At 35.0% G+C, this 22,364-nt stretch overlaps 1 protein-coding gene and 1 long non-coding RNA gene across 2 annotated transcripts; both read left to right on the top strand.

The window, feature by feature from the left end:
* The first annotated feature begins 74 nt into the window (after positions 1 to 74).
* LOC109015115 (phosphoenolpyruvate carboxylase 4-like) lies at positions 75 to 11,080 on the top strand. Its single transcript, XM_018997601.2, has 21 exons — positions 75 to 313; positions 688 to 851; positions 1,069 to 1,183; positions 1,453 to 1,530; positions 1,617 to 1,685; positions 1,898 to 1,976; positions 2,075 to 2,151; positions 2,251 to 2,346; positions 3,777 to 3,918; positions 5,053 to 5,184; positions 5,536 to 5,609; positions 5,741 to 5,850; positions 6,088 to 6,193; positions 6,281 to 6,406; positions 6,494 to 6,595; positions 6,677 to 6,823; positions 8,413 to 8,511; positions 8,667 to 8,755; positions 8,989 to 9,115; positions 9,252 to 9,458; positions 10,016 to 11,080. The coding sequence occupies exons 1-21, from the start codon at positions 158 to 160 to the stop codon at positions 10,838 to 10,840; spliced, it is 3,120 nt and encodes a 1,039-aa protein (XP_018853146.1). The 5' UTR covers positions 75 to 157; the 3' UTR covers positions 10,841 to 11,080.
* A 3,923-nt stretch (positions 11,081 to 15,003) lies between these two features.
* LOC109015109 lies at positions 15,004 to 16,368 on the top strand. The gene is made up of 2 exons (XR_004798527.1): positions 15,004 to 15,272; positions 15,844 to 16,368. It is a non-coding gene; the product is annotated as an uncharacterized LOC109015109 (long non-coding RNA).
* Positions 16,369 to 22,364: the final 5,996 nt, after the last annotated feature.

The following is a 22,364-nucleotide window of genomic DNA, read 5'->3' as shown; positions in this document are numbered from 1 at the left end:
GACACGTGGGGACACACCAAAGCAAAAACGTGAACCTATTTAGTGGGCCCCACCCCCAACTCACCCTCCAATTCCGTACGTACACACTTTTATCTTCACGTTCTTCGTCGTCTTCTTCTTCCACTACTCTTCGCTCTCTGTGATTCTTTCCGAGACAATGACGGACACCACGGACGACATAGCGGAGGAAATCTCGTTCCAGAACTTCGATGACGACTGCAAGTTGCTCGGGAGTCTTCTCAACGACGTGTTGCAGCGTGAGGTGGGAGGCAGCTTCATGGAGAAAGTCGAGAGGAACCGTACCCTCGCTCAGGTTCCCTTCCTTGCTCATTTCTTTGTGTTTGCTTCTAACTTCTGATCTCTTCTCTGGATCTTTGATCTTCTTGCTTGTGACATTTTTTTTCTTGACCTTCTGTTTGGTTGCCGAGAAAACAGAGGAAAAGAAAAGAAAATTTGCCGGAAATGGATTTTGCGTTTTTATGATCTTTTAGCTTCCGATAAAAGTAATCAAGTGAAATAGATACATTAAGCTCAGTAGTGAGCCGGGTTAAGTTAGTATTTTTGAAATAATTCTGGTCTTCAAATCTTTTTTTTGTACCCCATACTTTCCATATGATTTCTCAGCAACCGTATAGAGGAATAAGAAGAGATATTGAAAACTCTTTGATTGGGGGTGTGTTTGGTTAGAGTGCTTGTAACCTTAGGTTGGCGGGGATAGAGGACATGGCGGAGCTGCTAGAGAAGCAGCTAGCTTCGGAGATATCGAAGATGACGTTGGAGGAAGCCTTGATCCTCGCTCGCGCATTCAGCCATTATCTCAATTTGATGGGTATTGCCGAAACACATCACAGGTATATATGGATAATTATTGATTCCTTTGTTCAGAAATTAGTAAATATAATTTTTTAGTTGGAGTGCACTTTCCGAGATGGTTAATGCGTCATTTTCATTTTACTGATAACTTGAATTTCTCAAGTTAATTCTGACAAAGCTGCAGGATCTACTTTGGATCTTCGGATTTAAAAGACTTTTAAAATTAATTCTTGGAGCAAATATTGCTTCCTGCAGGGTTCGTAAGGTACGAAGTGTGGCGCCTCTATCAAAATCTTGTGACGACATTTTTAATCAGCTGGTGCACGGTGGAGTTTCCCCAGACGAGCTTTATGAAACAGTTTGCAAGCAGGTCTCTTTTTTGGTTCTGCTACTGCTGTTTTTTTCTTGATTCCTTTGTCTCTTGATAAGCAACGCTAAAGAAGAAAGAACTCTTAAAAATTACAACATGTTTATTTTCTTTTCTTTTGGCAAGAAAAAAAAAATGTTATTTGGGAGTCTGGAAACTGCATTACTCCACTAACCTCAGCTAAGCAAAATTGTGGCGAGATTAGAATATATTTTTATCCTTTTTATTTTGTCCATTTATTGTTCTCGATGTTGGAATGATTGTTTCTGCAGGAGGTTGAAATTGTTCTTACTGCACATCCCACACAAATTAATCGTCGCACGTTACAATACAAGCACATTAGAATTGCCGTAAGTTTTAATGCCCTTCACAATTTTAATATTTTGGAAATATCGTTGCAGGTTTTCTCTTATTCTGACAATGCCTTTCCTTTCAGCATCTCTTAGACTACAATGATCGATCTGACCTTGGTCATGAAGATCGAGACATGCTGATCGAAGATCTGGTATTGTTTTCCTAAAGGCATAACATCCCTTTGAAAGTTCCTTGTCGTGTGTGTGTGGTGGGTGGGGTACTGCTTGTATCTATAAGATAATTTGGAAAAAATTTATGGAATTCTTGCATTTATTTGATTCTCAGATTCTATACGACTTGTGTAGGTAAGAGACAAAACTTTGATATGGCATGTGAGTAATAGATTCAGTCTTGCTTTTTTAGGTGAGAGAGATAACTTCAATTTGGCAGACAGACGAGCTTAGGCGCTACAAACCCACGCCTGTTGAAGAAGCCAGGGCCGGTAAGCTACGGGAAGCTAAGAATTGTTACATACCGCATGTTCTGTTTCTCTGTAAAATCGTGTAAACATAGCTGCACCCGTTCATTGTATTATCTCAGGCTTGAATATTGTTGAGCAGTCCCTTTGGAAAGCTGTACCTCATTACTTACGACGTGTCAGCAATGCCTTAAAGAAGGTTTAAAGACAAACCGTGTTTACGTTTTTGCTAGCTACTGGTTTCTTTATACCTTCTTTCTGATAGATTTTCTTTCTTACTCTACTTTTTTCCTCACAGCATACCGGAAGGCCTCTTCCATTAACTTGCACACCAATTAAGTTTGGGTCTTGGATGGGGGGTGATAGAGATGGAAATCCGAACGTAACAGCAAAGGTGAGGTGTCTACAATTATTTATCTGTGAAATTAATTTATCCTGCTTGTATGTGATAGTATCGTCAACATGTTTACAACGGTTCCTCGTTCAAATGATTTCCCTTGTATGAGATGATATTTTTCCCTTGATTAAGCTTTTATAGTGTATATTATTTACGGTCTGAATGTAGATGTAGTGTATGGTCCTGTAGGATCATGGTTTGAAAACACACTAGAAACATTCTGGAGAAGGCCTGTGTCATTTCCTTTGAATGGGAATATATTAAAAAGAAAGCTGTTGGCACGCAATTAATTTCTGAACTGTTCCACAGACATTACTGAAGAGGCACAGCGGATCTTTTTCACCCCTGAAGAGGATTAGCTGGTAGCCAAAAAATTTCAGTTGTGTGGAAAGTGGTTCCTACATGCTAGTTGGTGTAATTGTTGAGAAAAGAATGATAAAAATTTTGAGGACTGTGAAGTGTGAATGGATGATGGAGGAGTTGAATACTTTCTTTCACAACACGCTACTCCTTTGGACAGCTTCCATAGATTTTAATGGGCTTAGTTTCGACGATTTTCTTGTATCTTTTTCTTTTTCTATTTCTAGCCAGGCAACTGTCTTTTACACATCTCATGATACCTGGATTTTCCTTTTGCGCTTGCTTACAAGGAAAATCTTATTGCTTATCACAAAATTAATGAAGAGGTTCGAGTAAATTGTATTTTTCTGCTTCCTTATTTTGATTAGTAATGGTCTGAGCAGTTTTTAGAATAGTTGGTAACATATCAAGCAAATTTTGTGAGGGTCAGAATAAAAAGAATCTTTTCATCAACATTGGGCATATAACTTTGTGTCATCATTTTGTGTAACTCTGAACTTTTTAGTTCTTATTTTCTTCTTCATGAGGGATTCACTCCAGTTCTGATTATTGTCATTAGTTTTTTTCCTCATATCAAACTGGTGTTGCAAGTCATTTCCTCTGTTAAAATTGAAGAGCCTGTATTTTTTTTTTCACGCTTTAAAATATGTAGGTGGTGTAAATATCCTTTTGCTTTGTTCCTCCAATTTAAGATGTGTGTATGTGTGCTGTCTCATTTTATTGTGAATATTGATTTGCTTAAAGTGGACATCACTGTTAGACAAGTTCTCTACATTCATGTAATGTTTGTGATATCTTGAAAAATCACATAAGGTAGCGGAAGTTTTCTTTGTTACACTACTTTTAAGAGTATTATTTTGGTGGTGTTCTGCTAAAGAATTACTTCTTTTTTTTTTTGATCGGTAAACAAAATTTTATTGATCAAAAGTGATACAAAGGAACTAAAGAATTACTTCTTTTAAAATGTGCTTGTACCGATTACGTTACAAATCTATGCTTCAATTTTACTGTGCTTTCGCTACTGAAGTACATGATGGCATCAAGTGCTTTTCTTTCTGTTGCTTCAGGTCACAAAGGATGTCTCTCTCTTATCTAGGTGGATGGCTATTGATCTCTACATTCGTGAAGTTGATAGCATCAGATTTGAACTATCCATGAATCGATGCAGTGATAAATTGTCAAAATTGGCACACGAGATTATAGAAGAAGGTTTTGCATGTCTAAGTTCTCAAAAACTTCTGATTTTATACTTATGGATATAGTGACTTGACCTTTCATCCTTATCTATATGTAAAAATTGTGCACTAGATACAGTTCAAACTTTGGAAATGTGTCATGGGGGACCTGAAGAACTGTCAAATTCAGTTGCAAATAAGTCGGGCACTAACAATTTTATTTTCATATAAAAAATAGTTTTCCTTAATCGTTCAGTTCAATGACTAATTTAAATTAGAATCAAAGGGACTAGCTGTCAACAAAAGATCATTTCTTGAGTTACAATGGGTCACAAACATAACCGGTTAGGTCTACTGCGTAACAATGAAGGTTCATCAAGATAATAACCATATATACTTGTAAAAAAATAAAGATAAAAAAAATAAAGATATTAACTTATCAAAAAAAATAAAAATAAAGATAATAACCATATATTGAGAATTTCATACTAGCAAATTTGTATGTAAGTTAGTTATGTATGTATTTATTTATGTTTTTTTTGTCTGTCTTAAAGGCCTTTTCTTTTTGGTTCAACTGCATTCAAAGTAATGGGAATTTAAGCTCTTAGTTTTGCTTTTTTACCTTGCTGAATTTCTGTAGAGTGATAAATTATAAAGTATAAAAGAATTTTCTATTTGATTGTAATATGGCGCATTTGGAATCCAATTTCAATCTATAGTTTTGGACCTTGTCTGATGTTAATGATTACGAGTTTGGCCCAAGAAGGGAAACTAAAATTAAAGAAAAAATATTGTTCTACCAGTCTCTGAGTCAATAAAGGTTTTGTTGTATTATTCCTTCGGCAACTAGTTCTAACTTTTATCTAGATAATTTATGACCATATGGAGATGAAAATGCTATAAAGTACCCACAATCACTGGCGCTTCTGATGCCTATTTTAATGTATAGCAAGAATGGGATTGACCACATGGTTAATGAAAGAGTATATTCATATTATGGTTGAGAAAAAGGGGTTTTCTTTCTCATACTGTGTTTCATGGCCTAAAACATCCAGTATTTTAAATTAGGGTATATACAGATCGTCTTCTCTTGCTTTTCTCTAGGATCCATGCACGGCACTTGTGAATCACATCAGTGACTTGACTGTAATTCAAATTTCTTCTTCAGAAACTTCATCTGATGTTCGACATGAGAGTTGGAATCAATCTTTGAGCAGAAGTCAAATTAAGCTTCATGGCCAACAAGCTCCAGCCATTCCAACACATCTTCCAGCTCGAGCGGATCTGCCCTCTTGCACTGGTAAATAACTGATTCTGTACTTAAACTAATCATATAGTTATTTTTGTCTATAATTCAACGGCCATCCTCAAGGTTGTCCCTTTTTGAGTTATTCCTCTGTCATTTGCTCAATTCCCGTGGTCCGGTTAATGACAAGTTGCCAAGTCTATACAAGTAATGCCACCTCAATCCTGAACAGTTATAATTTTGATTAATTTGGTACTATTTGCTAAGTCTTTTTTTTACTCGCTCTTCATAATTATGATGCTTTCCTCTATCGATAAATGTTAAATCTATGGTTTACTTGAGTGTTCGTTTGAGTTACTCATATAGTTCCATTATTAATTTTCCTTCTTGAACTTACTCATATAGAATGTAATGATGGCGAATCTCAGTATCCCAGACTAGAATTTCCCGGAGCTGATTACAAGCCACTGCATCGTCAGGTGAAGCAAGTTTTAAGAATGCTCACATTTGTGCAGCATTTGCTTAGCTACTCAGATTTTTTACCCTAATCTCTGCATCATAGCTGGCAGTTACTCAAAAGTCTCTCTATTGTTTATCTCTCTATTTCTAGGATGGTCAGGATTCTACTTCAGATTCTTCATTTCAGGATTCACATCACATCTCTTCACAAAATGGAAGTTCGGCTAATTCTAACACTACACAGTCACCTGTGACACCAAGGTCTGCTTCTCTAAGCTCGACTTTTTTTTTTCTTTGTTAAGTAAAAGAACTTTTATTTTTAATTTTAATTTAATTTAATTTTTTTTTAAGTGCAAGACTGATTTTGTTATCACCTCACACGAAAATTCCATCACATGTCATTGTGCCTTCGCATGATCAGGGAAAATGGCTGTGACTCTATTTTCACATCTTTTGAAAAGTGAAAGACACCCTCCTTACCCTTTTCATTTTCTTCAGAGCCCAGATAGGAAGGTCCACCTTCCAGAAGCTTTTAGAACCAAGGGTCTCTCTAAGTCCTGGAATTGCTCCTTACAGAATTGTTCTCGGCAATGTAAAAGATAAGGTATTGTTTATTCTTGTGGATGAAACTCCTAGCTAACTGTCAAGGGAGAAAGTAAATGTAAGTATATTATAATGCACTGTATTTCAGCTTATGAAGACACAAAAACGTCTGGAGCTTCTTCTCGAGGATCTTCCTTGCGAATATGATCCTTGGGACTACTATGAAACGTCAGATCAATTACTGGAACCACTGGTCCTGTGCTATGAATCTTTGGTAATCTCTCTCTCTAAACAAAGAATATACTTTTCATGGTAGTCTTATCAGTTCTTTAATATTGATAATAAACTATCAATTGTCCAGCAATCATGTGGATCTGGGGTGCTTGCTGATGGTCGGCTTGCTGACCTCATCCGAAGAGTTGCTACTTTTGGGATGGTATTGATGAAGCTTGACTTGCGTCAGGTGTGCTTTGTGTTTTTTATTATAGCTGCTATCTGCTCTGGAATTTATTAAAAGTTCAAACTGAAATTTGTTATTTTCCAGGAATCTGGTAGACATGCTGATACACTAGATGCAATAACCAAATATTTGGATATGGGTACATACAGTGAGTGGGATGAAGGAAAGAAACTAGAATTTTTAACCAGAGAACTGAAGGGGAAGAGGCCACTAGTTCCTCCAAGTATTGAGGTATGATGTTTAGACAGTATTCACTGATGGAACCTGCGAATAAAATTGAATGGGATTGGAAAAAAAAAAAACTAATAATGCTCCTCTTTTGATAAAAAAGAAAGAAAAATGGATAATTTGTAGCAGAATTATGGTTTAAAAGCTGATGTCTTTCCTCTGTTCCATAAGTTTTATGCTTAGTCTGTCATTGTGTGAGAAGCATCATGTTCAACATCTTGTATTTTGAGAAAAAAAGAATGGAATAGTATGGAAGGTTTGTCTTGATCCCTAAGTGATTAGATTTTAAAAATCTTATACCCACCTTTTTTTTTATTGAAATCCTCAACTAAGATATCCAATGGTTTACATAACTTCGTGAAACTTCCAGCCAAATATAGCTTCTGAACTTTCTAACCTTTTGCTCTAACATCCTATGAGCCAGCTGTAAGGGACTGGTTACAAGCAACTGAAACTATTCTTTTAGCAAAGTTGGTTAACTTCAATTGATCCAGTATGCAAGGGGAAAAAATCACAGAGTGGTTTATGTGAATTTAGTATTATGTAATTGATCCATACACAGGCTGCCATTATCTCTTTCCGTGGTCCCTAGAATTTGTAACCACACGTTAATTTCTTGAGAATCATGGTTATACCTTGCTGGTGATGCTCAATAAAAACACTTTGAGGTCCAATATGTGTGACTAGATGTTCATAATGTATGTTTCTTCGCTTTTTGATGAGTAAAATATTTCATTTTATGTTCAGTGTGTTTTAATGTTGAATTTACATGCATGATACTTTAGTTGATATATGAGCTACCATATGAATAAAACTTCTTGATTACCTATAAAAAAAACTTCAATGAACAACTCATAACCAGTGACCTTGAAGCCAATTTTTTAGTAGGTTATAAATTTTATTAAAATAGTACAATAAGGGGCATCGCCCTGGTACACATGGTGTATACTAAAAAGATCACCCAAAATAAAAATTTAACATATAAAGTTGAAAAGCTCTAAGAACTCTCAGAATCTCGAAAAAGAGAATGAACTAGTAGCTGCGATCCAATCTTAGAATAACCTTATCTACAAGAATTTCACCATTACTACTGGTGACTCACTCTTCTCTAAACTGCAGGCATCCCTTTCTCTGATAAAAAACCCCATCATATGCAATTACAAAGTTTAATTTGCAGGATCTACCACATATCCTTCCCCAAATGCCAATTGTTCACATTCTTGGCATGACCCACTTAACCTCAAAGAAATAGAGAATGAGATGTAAGCTGGAGGATAACCTGAATATGTTTATGAATTTCAGAGTCATTTGCAAAAGATGACCAGGGCCATAAGTAGTGTTTTAGGGACATACAATGTTGAAAAGCTATTCATGTTGTTTATGCACTTACTTTGGCCTAAATGATTGTATATACTCATAAAAATTAACTCTCTTGATAAATAATGAATTTTGGTGCATTGGCTTCCCTCTCTAATTTTTGCAATATTTAATGCGGTTTTCTCCAATGTTTTGCAGTTTTTAGGATTGATGCAAAGCACTTTTCTCTTTCATTTGGTTAAATTTATGTACCTGTTCTCACTTGAGTCTTTCAGGTTGCTCCTGATGTTAAAGAAGTCCTTGACACATTCCGTGTGGCTGCTGAGCTTGGGAGTGATTCACTTGGAGCCTATGTGATTTCTATGGCTTCAAATGTATGATTAATTGCTTCTGATTTTATAATTTGATATCTGAGCTGTTTGAAAGATTAAAAGATTCCTTTCACTGTTACATATGTACAAAGTCAAATAATAAGTACACGGTCTTCCTTTACTTAAGTTGAGACCTGGTGCTTTTTGGTAATTGCTAGGCAAGCGACGTCCTTGCAGTAGAGCTTTTGCAGAAAGATGCAAGACTTGCTGTTAGTGGTGAATTAGGAAGACCATGTCCTGGGGGAACGTAAGTTCTCACTCCTCTCAAAGTTGAAAGAATTTAGTTTATTTCTAATTTTAATTTCTTTTGTCACAATCTTTTATTGGAATGCTTGGATGCACATTGAAACAAAATGTATCTTTTTGTTTTGCATTCCATTATGAAAAATAGCAAATTTGTGTGTCTAGGTCACCACGTGTGCTGTTTATATTGTATTTGCAACAATTTTTCTCATAAGATCAGCATATAATTTGGAATAGGCTGCGGGTGGTTCCTCTGTTTGAAACTGTGAAGGACTTGAGAGAAGCTGGATCCGTTATCAGGAGACTATTATCAATTGATTGGTATCAAGAGCACATAATAAAGAACCATAATGGCCACCAAGAGGTATTCTTTCCACATTGCTAATTTTAGGATTAATTTGGGTAAACTTTACTCATAAAAAAAAAAAATAAAAAAAACAAAAACAAAGGGGTAAACTTCCAATGAATATTTGAGGAGCATAGGAAGTTATTATGGACAGGTTATGGTTGGATACTCTGATTCTGGTAAAGATGCTGGTCGTTTCACTGCTGCTTGGGAACTTTACAAAGCCCAAGAAGATGTTGTCGCGGCTTCCAATGAGTATGGTATTAAAGTTACTCTATTTCATGGGCGTGGAGGGAGTATTGGTCGTGGTGGTGGCCCAACATATCTCGCTATCCAATCCCAACCACCTGGCTCTGTAATGGTGAGTGATCTATTAAATTTAGATCTTGGTACTTGCAATAGTTTTTTGCATCCCCCATTTTCTCCAATGAAAAGTGGTGTATATCTTGGCTTTAGATGCTCCGATCAAATTAAAATATCTGAGTCATTGTGAAATACAAAACCATGATAGTGCAGTTCACTTGGTTTCTTCATATTCTTTTATTTCCAACTTAAAAATTGTTTATTCCCGGAAGTGTTCTATGTCATTCAATTGTATGAACTGGAACTTGAATAAATGTTGTCGCCATTTGGATTTTAATTCCTATAAACTATTATTAACTAACAACAACTAAAAGTAATCGTAAAGCTCCTAAAACTTTTGTTGTACTTGAATGAGAACTTCTACCACTTTGATTTTGTTTCTTCTTTTTTGGTGATTTTTTGCATTAAGTTTCATTTGTAAGTTTGGAGTGCTTAATCCGACTCAAAAGTTCATAACCTTGTGCCCAATGGTTATCAATATCATAAAATTTTTTTCTGAAATTGAACTTATCTCATCCATGGATTTATGTTGATTATGACATATTGAATTTGCAGGGTACCCTGCGGTCAACTGAGCAAGGAGAAATGGTACAGGCAAAGTTTGGGCTACCACAGACAGCAGTCAGACAGTTGGAGATATACACAACAGCTGTTCTGCTTGCAACCCTACGTCCTCCACACCCGCCCCGAGAAGAACAATGGAGAAATCTCATGGAGGAGATCTCAAAAATCAGTTGCCAGAATTATCGAAGTGTTGTCTATGAAAATCCAGAATTCCTTGCTTACTTCAACGAGGCTACGCCTCAAGCTGAGCTTGGCTTCCTTAACATAGGAAGCCGTCCTACCAGAAGAAAGAGCTCAACAGGAATTGGACACCTTCGTGCCATACCATGGGTCTTTGCATGGACTCAAACCAGATTTGTTCTACCGGCTTGGCTAGGAGTTGGGGCAGGTCTACAGGGTGTTTGTGAGAAGGGACATACTGATGACCTAAAGGCAATGTACAAAGAGTGGCCTTTCTTTCAGTCCACCATAGACCTTATCGAGATGGTTTTAGGGAAGGCGGACATACCCATAGCCAAGCACTATGATGAAGTCCTTGTCTCGGAGAGTAGACGAGGGCTTGGTTCCGAATTAAGGGGGGAGCTCTTGACAGCAGGGAAGTACGTACTGGTGGTTAGTGGTCATGAAAAACTCTCCGAGAACAATCGGAGCTTGAGGAGGCTGATAGAGAGCAGGCTCCCCTATCTGAATCCTATGCACATGTTGCAAGTGGAGATACTAAAGAGGTTGCGATGTGATGATGATAACCACAAACTCAGAGATGCATTGCTCATCACTATCAATGGAATTGCAGCCGGTATGAGGAACACAGGTTAAGCAGAGCTTCTCAAGCTGTTGGTTACACAACTCGTTGCTTGAAACTTTCACCTTTCCTCTGTTTAGTTTTATGTTGTCTGTTTTGATACACTAAAAAAATAGAATAATAACTCGGTTGATCACCAATTGAGGGGCCTGGCTGCGGCAGATTGGAGAATATAAGGTCCCAATTGTCTGGTACAATTATCGGTCTTGTGATTTTATTATATTGCAATGCCAAAAGCTATGAAACTACTCTATTTTTATGGCCTTCTTTCAATCATACCCTATTTGATAATTTTCATATTTGATATAAAAATTTAAAATAAAATATAAGTTGCACTGAGTTATAAGTTGCTATGGGACAGGGAATATAAATGGAAGGAAGACCTTAGACAAGGATATGATCATAATACCAATAATAATGGATCTCCAAAGAATATGTGTGTAACAACCCGATCCTTAGATTAGGGTATAAGATAAGTTTTATGTATTTTTTTTATATATTTATTATTATTATTATTATTATTATTATTTTTATTATTATTATTATTATTCATATTTTTATTGTTGTTAGGATAACTCATATTTTAAGTTCCACGCTTTCCCTCCTCTCCGCCCCGCACGTCTCCACTCCCATGCATGCACGTCTCTTTCCCTAGGGTTTTATTTTAGAGTGTTCTCTATCACCTATATATATATATGTTTATACGCTGGATCTTCTGCATGAAGAAAACCTCACGCCGCAGACCAAGAACCACTTCGAGCCTTGCCCAGCCCATGCTCAGCCCCGCTACCTGTAGTGCCGTCGACCTCGTTAGACCAAACGGAAACCAACGTCGCACGGATTGATCAGAAGGGCATGACTCTGTTTTACACTCACGGAAGCCCATGCCATATCACCGGGCACCACTCAGTGAGACGCAGCAACCGGAAAGGCCACTAGTCGACGACGGAACCACTAGCACGGCGACTCCAAGCTGCCCAGATCACGCCGACGCCACCACCGGCCACCTTAGAAGACACTGGACCATCCCCAGCCCCGAAGACACGCCGCAGCAGCCATGGATGTGAAGGCCCAAGCCTATATTTTGCTTCAACGGTAGCCACCTAGAGGGACGTTGAACCACCGACCAGCCACCACAGAAACTGCCGGCCGTCCTAGTCCCGTCGCACCTACTCCCTTCCGGGAAGCCTACGACCCTCAGCCACCTAGCTCTGTACGTGCGCCTCCCTCCCTCTCGGTTGCACTGCCGCATGGTTCTTTTCCTTCGGCGTCGCACCACCTCAGACGAGCCCCCAGTCGCGCCGCCGTGACCCCCGCCAGCAACCCAGAACCGCCGCACGTGAGTCTCTCTCTCGGTGAGCTTTTGCTTCGCGCGTCTCTCTCTCCCGAGCTCTCTGTTTTTCTGCAGAATATATATACGTATTTGCTTTAGGTTTCAGTTTACTAAGTGTTAGTAGATGAAATTACAAGTATGCCCTTTCTAATCTAGTATCTTGAAGCAGTGTTTTTAAGTATAATTATATTTATAACCTTACGTTTAAGTATATGTTAATTATGAATATTGTTATGTCATTTTAATTAAAGTTGAGTTTAATATTTCAAGTTGAGTTTAATTTTATTAAGTAAATATATTAGTCAAATGCTCTTTTTATTAAGAAATTGTTTAAGGAGTTTAAAATGTGTTTTGAAGTACATTATGAAGCCTATTATTTTAGTTAGTTTTCTTTTATCTATTTAGTCGGATTTTAATAAAATTATTATGTTATATTTTAAAAAGAATTAAGGAATATGTTATGAGTTTTGAATAATATTATGATTAAGTCTACTTTTATTAAATCGAATGTTTCCACCAATTATTTTAGATTTATATATATATATATAGTTAAATTATATTTGAAAGATTAGATATCATATTTCAGCAATAAGAGTTGTTAATTTATTTTGAACGATTTATTAAATGAGATTCTACTGTCTACTTTAATAGATGTTGTTATAATTATACTATTAAAGTTGTAGGTTGAAAATAGAGAAATATGTTAAGAATATTTAAATGATATTAATATTTATTAGATTTCTTATAAGATTTAATCATTTTGTTAAGAAATGAAACTTATTTTAAGAATTGAAGTTTTATGACGTATTTAAATAGCTCAAGTATTCTACTAAGTTTTAATATGTTATTAGTAGTTTAAGTAATTTGAATACTAGGATTTATTGATTATAGTGTTAAATAAAATATTTGTTTGACTATCTTTTAGAATTCTGAATTTAGTTAAGTAAAGTATTAGCATTTATTTTAGTTCCAAACAATTTAGTGATAGTTATTTATTGAATATAGGTCTCAAATTTCGAAGTATTATTCAAGAAGAAGCGCATCGAGGTAAGTAAATTTGATCATAAATTAGGATTATCACAGTTAGCTTATATGTATGTATTATTCAAGCCAGTTATTTGACAGCCATTATTTATGAACCGCTCATGTCATATGCAAACATGTCATCCAACATAGCATACGATCATATCATTTCCGCATCATGTTTCAGTTTCAGAAATTATAATTATGTATGTATTACGTTATGCATCTCATGTGTATAAGACACATAAGCCATCTTAAATTCAAGTGTAAGATAATATCAGATCAGTTAATAAGATGGCCATTCAGATGCATGGTACCAATGCAGTTCAGTTCAGATCAGGGTGGTGTGCAAGCCACGAACTCAGTCGTGGTCCACCATAGTATGCTAGAATACTATCAGCGGTTCCCCTTGCTGCAGCGGGATGTGGGGTCGGTGCACAACCTTACACACAGGGTTAAGTGTGTTGGCCAGTCAGATAAGTAAGATAAATCAGTCAGTTAATTCAGATAATTCAGTCATACATAGCATAAGCATTAGTATGAACAGTCATGAATTTTAAATTCAGCATGAAAGTTCTTATGAAAATTTTATGTTTATTACGTTTTCGTTATGATAGATTTCTTACTGAGTCATCGACTCATTTTAGTTTATTTACATGTTTTTAACCACCCAGGTGAAGATGATGGTTACGAGCAGGCAGGCCAGGAGTAGAAGGAGCATTTTAGTTTTGTTCAGACTTTCTAAAATAAAATGTGTCTTTTATGACGAATTTATTCAGTTTATTCCTTTAATGTTTTTGGGAAGACATTTTTATTAGACCTTTTATTTCATAATAAATTACTTCAGTTTATTTTTCAATTATGAAATTAGAGAATCGCTTGCCGGGTTTATTTTCATGAAAAATACGTGACACACCTAGCCTACGGGAAGGGGGTGTTACAATGTGCTTTTTAAATATTCTTTCTTATTTTTTTGATCCCTCGCCCCTCGAAAAATAATGGCCTGAGCATCATATATCATTTTCTCAAACGAATATATTTGCTTTTTAAACTTTCTTTTTAAACGAATATATTTGCATCTTTTTCCATCTTATTTTTCCTTTTATTTATATATAAATTATTAATTGATATTGATTCTTAGGCGCGGTATGAAAGTTAAATAAAATATTATTTATTATTATTTTGAGATTTGAAAAAATTGAATTGTTTATTATATTTTATATGAGAATTTAAAAAAATTGTAATGATGAGATGAGATAAGATAAAATATTTTCACTATCCAAACGAGGCCTTAAGACTTCATACTACTGTTCTCGTTCTCCTTCAGTTATGTTGTTCCTTTTATTAGCCTTGGTGCTTTTGATCTCTATAATCTCACTTTGACTTATCAATATTATTTCCTTCACTTTTTGGAGAAGTATTAGATCTACAAGAAAATTATAAAATAAAAACTTATAAATTGACGGAGCTTAATATGATACGGCAATGTATAAATATTTTTTTATAATATAAATTAATCTCACATCAATATCAGCCTACATCATTTTACGAAGATGATTAGTCTCACATCAATACACGATTCTAAGGTTATTTATGAGAAAACATCTTCCTAATCCATGTCTTGGAATATCTTGGAAGTATATATGCCTTTGCAAAGGATGTGGTGGATAAATAGCATTTCTTTTAAGATTAGGGATAAGCCTCCAGTAGTCTTTTTAAATTATTCAGTTCCCTATCTCATTCAATCACTTCTACCACTTGTGTAAGAAAGGATTATGATTCCCTGTCACAGTTATGAAACTCAACTATATATGAATGCCTCTTGATGAAGCTAATTACTTGAGCCCAGCAACTTAGACATCTCTTTGCCTTTGAAGAGTATCCAGATATAAAAAATGGCATCACTCAAGTCTCAGAAACCTGCCGCCACTCAACCACCTGCACCGGCCCTCAAAGAGGTTTCTGCTACTAAAACTTGCCGGACATGTACATCCACCAACACACCCGCACCCACACCAGCAGGCGCCACATCCGTAGCCTATCCCACATCGAAAGCCGCTCCTACCTCCAAGCCAACCTCTGGCAAGAAGGTAATGCATAAAATTTCAGGAATATATTATATAATATACCTCTTTCATTACCATAATTTAGCATTTTCCATCAATTCTTATATCTCTGTTATTTTGAAAATAAATACTGGCATGATAATTTATAATTGAGTGATGCTACTTTGACATTTGAAACTTACCGCTAAGATGGCTCTTTTGACGTGACACCACCATGTGATAGCACGCGGTTTATTAAAAAAATAAAAAATAAAAACACAAACACAAAAAGGGTAGAGAGGGAACTTAGAGTTTTAGTCTTTCTCTTTTTGTATTTTTGGATGCCCTTTTAGTATGAATATAATTTTTTTTTGAGTTTTTATTTTTATTTTTAGTAAACCGCGTGGCACTGCATGGTGATGCCATGTCAAGAAGACCATTTGAGCGGTAAGTTTCAGATGTCCTACTAATAGTATTCTTATGAATAATGTAATCTCAATAAAGTATGATGAAAATAGAATGATAGTGTATGTAACATAGAAACTAATGCATAAATTTTAAGCATCTCTTATGCATATCCATAAACTTTGAACACTATTTCATCATGGTTTGATAGGGAGCAAAGGGAAGTAAGCAGCCGATGAAAAAGTAGAATAAATGAGGAAGACAAGGCTTGGGTTTGAAGGATTCATCATCAGATAATTAGTCTCAGATTCTCAATTCATGCCAGTCTGCCTCAATGCTTACTAATTATATTACAGAAGCTGCTTGTCTATATATCCATCACGTGGACTCCTAAAATAAAAATAAAAATAAAAATAAAATAAAAAATAAAAACTTAGTTCCTATTCTTAATATTATTGATGAGTTTGTCTTTGGTCATCGTGGGATCCTTTGGAAAATCAAGGTCAATTTCTTTGAGGGGACAACCACCACCTATATTTCCAAACAATATAGTTTTTTTTTTTTTAATAATAGATATCCTCGTCTTTCGTGACATGCAGGGTTATGTGATATATTTCAAGTGGTTGTCATTTAAGTAGTGATCGATAGAAATAACCACTTGAAATGTGTCATATCATAATGTATGACTAAAAATGACAAGACGTAAGATGAAGAATAATATTAATACTCTATCAAATGGATATCTTGAATACGTGCCAAAAAATAGTAGTACTGCTAGATTTCGCTTTTACTTGATCATCATGTTTCTTTGGACTCTTTGAATTAATTAATTCAAAGAGTCCATAGAAACATGATGATCAATGGACATAATTAACAAGTGACAAGAATAATTTGAAAAATCCATAGTGCCTATTTTCTCGTACACGTTTCCCATATGGGATTGAAGAATCATCATGATCTTCTGGAACCCTAATTGGATATATACATATGAGAAGGAATTGAATTTAGGAAAAAAAGTTATATGCTTGGATTAAGACTCACTAGACGATTAATCTAAAATCATACATAATTAATTTATATAGAATTTATGTGCTTTTAATTTTTATTTTGTTTTTCTTTTTGGAATGGAACAAACGTACATGATAATTAATAGCCCCGCCCCAACAATTTATTATACCCATATTTTTAGGTGGCAGTTTATAATGAATAATAAATTTATCTTTTTTTTTTTATTATTATAAGCTGATATATATATATATATATTTTTTTGGATAAACGGATGAAATTTTATTGCTCAACAAGTCTTATAATATCTCAAAAGATACAATTGACTGAATACAAGTTAGAATTTCTTCAAATCCTAAGAAATCTTTTCGTAGAGATAATGCGTCTCTTCTTGTATGGACAACTAACCAAAAGACATAAGTATTGAGCAAAGTTTTGGTATCCAATTAACCAACCTGCTTAATTGGCTCCAATATGGATTATTCATTGAAAAATTATTCACAACTTGTAAGGCATCTCCTTCCAATGTAAGTGATCGAATGTCCACTTCTTTATAGAAATTTGCAGAAATAAACTGATATTGATCCTTAGCATCTCGTGCTGTTATCATCTAATGTATGTTCTTTCTTTTGTTAGCTGAGATGCGTTTGATATGTTTCATCTCAAATTGAGAGAAGAAGTATTAGATTTACAAATTACAGTGAAAATCATAAAAAATAAAGGTTACAAACTAATCATGTCAATTAAGTCATATTAAAATTTAAAATTATTTGTATTATAAAATAAATGTAACGTCTCATATTATCAGTTTGGGAAGGTTTTTTTTTTTTTTTTTAAATTTTAATTTTCCTTCTAAACTAAGATCAATTTTTCTTCTCAGAGCTCTAGTACTGAATATTAATTAGTCTCACATCAATACAATATTATAACACATCTTATGTTTTTTCCCAATTAATAGATTGTAAATAAAAAAATACCCCAATAAATGGTTCAAAATCCAATTAATTTGATCGAAATATACTTTTAAGATTAGAGAGAAGCCTTCATGTTAGTTAATTATTCACTTCGCCGTCTCATTCCATCACTTCTCCCCAGTCCCAATAATCACTTTGTAAGAAATCATTTTGGTTCTATGTACTTGATTATATCCAACACTCATTTTGGAGCTCCCGACTTTACTTCTACCACTTCACTTCCTACGACGGGTATCTCGACAGTCCTGATTAACGTTCATTCTGGCAGGGGATAATCTTCTTGCCCGGACCTTGCTCGCGCTAATTTATCCGCCTTTTGATTCTAGGCTCTCGGCACTTGTTAGATTTGAAAGTATCTAAACTGGGCGCGCTTGACCTCTATCAGTGTTAGATACTTCTTCAATTTTTCTCTCTTCGCAATGAACTCCCCCCGTACTTGATTGACCACTACTTGAAAGTCAGCTCGCATCTATACTTCTTTGGTGTCCAAAGACCTGGCAATCACCAGACCAGAAAACAGTGCCTCGTACTCTGCCTCATTGTTTGTGGTTTGAATGCCAACTTAATAGGATAATTATGCTCTTCACTCTCGTCTGTAACAATATGCACCCCGACTCCCCCTCCAGTCCGGCAGGATGAGCCATCAATGAAGACTTGCATGGGTTTCATGGGAGGTGCATGTTCGACCTCTTTCGGAAAGCCAGTGAATTCTGCTACAAAATCTGTCAACACTTGCCCTTTAATAGAATTTCGTGGTGCGTACTCGATGTCGAACTCGTTAAGCTCCATGACCCAGTTCGTAAGGCAGCCTCAGGCTTCCGGTCTTTATAGGATCTTTTTTAAGGGGGTCTTGGTTAGGGGTGCTACCAGCCCCCTATGGGTCGGGGGCACCCCTTTCCCGCACCCCGCCCCACATGGGGAGGGGGGTGGGGTTTTCACCCTGTCCCCCCCCCCCCCCGGTGGGCAGCCGCCTCATTCTACTTTAAAAAAAATATTACATTTTATTTGATTTAAAAATTATTTTTAAGTGCAAAAGTAATTAAAAATACATTTTTAGACCCAAATTATAAATTTAAATTTTGTAAATATGACTATAATTTAAAAACTATGTAATTTTTAAATTTGCTAGTGCATATTTTGTGTAAATTGTAGTAAGAGCATTATCATTAGATTAGCCAAATACATTTTCATCTTCAAATTTAACAAATATCATCCATATTTACTCCACATTGAATTAGCTAAATTATTTTCATCCAAAATATAAGCTACAGTAAATCTATTTTTCTTTTCAAATATGAAAAGAACTATAGCAAGTCTAAAAGTATTTTTTAAGATTATTATATTATAGATATGAGATTTTTATTCATAAGAGATTTTACCATCTATATACATATGCGATTATTATATTATAGATTGTTGAATTGTGAAAATGAAAATGAATATGATTATTGGAGGTTATTGAAGATTATGAAAATAAAATAAAAATTAATTAAAAAAATTTAAATAATAAAAAATAATAATATTTTATTATTATAGAGAGTGTGATGACTAATCCAATGTAAATTTCAAGTTTTGAATGATTAACTAAAAGTAAAAAAGTTACATATTAGTCAAAATTTGAAGAATATGATGGCCAATCCAATGCTAATGCTCTTAGTTTTTTAACTGTGTTTTTAAATTTGTCGATGTATATTTTGTGAACAAGTCTAACAAATTGTTATATATATATACAATTTGTAAAATATAAATATATATATTTATGTTTATATATATGTATATAATATATATAAATGTAAGCGGGGGCGGGGTGGGGCCCTAGTCTCGGTAAGAACCTTTACTGGATGAGCATGGAAATACGGGTGGAGTCTTCTAGTGGTCACCACTAAGGCGAAGGTGAGTTGCTCCATGCGTGGGTATTTAGCCTCTACTCCTCAATATCCAGTTGGTGTAGTACATGGGCTTTTGGACCCCACCTTCATCTCGTACCAAGGTCGAGGAAGTCGCTTGCGGTGAGATTGATAGGTACAAGATCAAAGTTTCTCCACATCTGGGTTGGTTGAGGAGCGGAGGGCTGGTGAGATATATCTTGAGAGCCTCGAACACTTGGTCACACTCATCATCCTATGCTTGCGCCTTCCGCAATACCTTAACAAATAGTAGGCACTTGTTGGTGGACCTTAACAAGAATCTGTTAAGGGTCGCTATCCGCCCGACGAGTTTTTGCACTTCATTTATGCTTCGAGGAGTTGCCATGCGGAGTATGGCTTTCTCTTTTTCGGCATGGCAGAGTAGTAGTATAATCCCTGATCGGTGATGAATGAGATATTCTCTTCATCGTTTGGGTTCATGCAGATCTGATTGTACTCAGAGTAGGCGTTCATAAAGCGGAGTTGGCAATCAGGGTGATGCGGGGTAGCGGGAAGCTGTCTTTTGGGCAAACCTTATTTAAGTTGGTGAAGTCAAGACACATTCTCCACTTACCTCTTTGCTTCTTCACCAACACTACGTTGGACAACTAGTCTGGGTAACGGGCCTCCCATATGAAACTCGTTGTGAGTAATCAATCGAATTTTGCTGTGATGTCGGTTTTCTTCTCAGCGCTGAAGTTTTGACGTTTTTGCCTTACTCCCTTAGCTTTTGGGTCCACACTCAGGTGGTGTTGCATGATCTCTGGGTCGATTCTAGGCATGTGCTTGTGACTCCAGACGAAGACATCCTGGTGTTCCGTGAGGAGCTGCTACAAGGCGCGTCTCATTTCGAGTTGTATAGAAGATAACGCATGCACAAGTCTTTTAAGCATATATCTACTCTATTACAATAAGTGACTATCTAATTGTGAATAATAATTTTTATTTTTTTGGTTAACTTTTCTTGTTTTTCCGTTAAGTCTTGTTTTTAAAAAAGACCCTTAAAACTCTTGACCATTTGATGTGTAGCTCTTTTGTAAAATTTAATGAAGGATCCTGTTGTACAAAAAAATCCTTAAGACCCTTGGCCATTTGGAAGATCAACATTAAGGCGTGGGGGTTTACATTAAGGGTCCATCATCCTAAAGATCATAGAATACATCAATTCATGCTGGTCGGTCTGCCTCAAGTACAACATTGCTTAATTATCAATATTATTAATTATTTACATATATAATAAGAAGCTGCATGCAGCTTGTGACCTATATATCCATGTGATCAGTCTTTCTAGCAAGCTAGGTGATCATCATCTGGTTTTTGGCATTTACCTAAATTATTAGATATATAAATCTGGAAAATCAAGGGATGCTCAATTTCTTTGAGATTAGGGCAAATTATAATAGTGTATGTGTATATCGAAAGTGGGTTTTATTTAGAACAAAAGTGGGTTTAATTAGCAAAAGTCTAAAAAATGGCATTAAAACAAGACTGATGCATGATCCCCATGCATGCAGATCACCTAATTCTCGAATTGATCATGAATTGTGTCAAGATGGTATTATATGTATGACAAATCAATGGAAATTTCTCTTTTAGACAAACTTTATCCATTTATATATTTTCATCTCTTCCCTTAATTAAGAAGTCTCCAACAGTACTGCGACATCTACAATATCCAGGATTCTCATCGATGATGCAGCATTTATATCTAGTTGATTTCTACAATATCCTGCAGGCAGGATGCCCTAAATTCCTGTTTCCTTAACTCTCTCTATATATAACGCCATCTCCCACCTTTTTAACTCCTGCTCCAACTCTATTAATTATAGAATACTCATGAGTTAGCTACTACAGATCTAAAACGAGTGGTGTAATTTATTTGTGAGACTTTGATTCCAATCTTCGATTCACTAGTGTAACCATCATAATCAGTCGGAAGTTGAGTAGGATCATAAGGTTTTTTAAGACAATTTTTATTTTATATTTTTTAAAAAGATGCAAATTCTTGTAGCATCAGTTATAAACCATGCATAAAAAGCATCAAAACCATGTTAGAAAGTGTGTGTGAAGGCATATATATAATATCTTCCTATTACTTAAAAGTGCCTATGTTTATTACTGTTCATCAACAGTAATAAACAGTAAAGAGGCTGTTTTACTCTTTTTTTTTTTCACATGTTTTTTTCCCGCATAATACTATTATTGTTAATTACTGTTCATCAACAGTATGATGAACATCAATGAACAATATATGTTTTTTTTTTTGGGTTTGTCCGTGTGAATGCCAATGTGCGACGTAATACCACAATCATGTGTGGGGAATGAGAGAGAGGGAGAAATGAAAAGTGGAGAAAAATATTAGTTTTTGAGTTTTAAATTCCAACATTTCATCTTTAATCTTCAGATTTAATATAACAGTAGAAGTTTAAATATTGATTTAAACTAACATAAAATAGATAATTAAAATATAAATATTCTATCATACACTTAAAATTAACTTCAATTTATAAAATACTAGTTTTTCATCATTAAATAAAAGATAAAGTTTTACTGAATATTTTTAAGAGAATAATATTATATCATACACTAAAAATCAACTTTAATTTATAAAATACTAATTTTTCATTATTAAAAAAATGATGAAATTTTACTGTACATTTTTAAGAGAAAAAAACTATCTAATTAATTTGAATTTTTAATACAATTTAAATTTCATAATAAATGATGAACATAAATAAATAATAATTTTATTCTTATATATTAGACTATTTTAATATTCGAAATTACACTTTATTTTTTTCTTCAATTTGATAGATGTGGCAAACGTGTTTTTTTTTTTTATCAAT

The sequence above is a fragment of the Juglans regia genome, chromosome 16 (assembly GCF_001411555.2).
Source record: "Juglans regia cultivar Chandler chromosome 16, Walnut 2.0, whole genome shotgun sequence".
NCBI lineage: Eukaryota > Viridiplantae > Streptophyta > Magnoliopsida > Fagales > Juglandaceae > Juglans > Juglans regia.
The sequence above is the reverse complement of the archived record's forward strand: the minus strand, read 5'-3'. Positions and strand labels throughout refer to the sequence as shown.

Excerpts from the sequence above, each read along its gene's own strand:
- LOC109015115 (XM_018997601.2), top strand. The coding sequence starts at position 158 with ATGACGGACACCACGGACGACATAGCGGAGGAAATCTCGTTCCAGAAC. Across the intron at positions 852-1,068 it reads ATTGCCGAAACACATCACAG|GGTTCGTAAGGTACGAAGTG; the intron begins GTATATATGGAT and ends TGCTTCCTGCAG. Across the intron at positions 8,512-8,666 it reads TGATTTCTATGGCTTCAAAT|GCAAGCGACGTCCTTGCAGT; the intron begins GTATGATTAATT and ends GGTAATTGCTAG.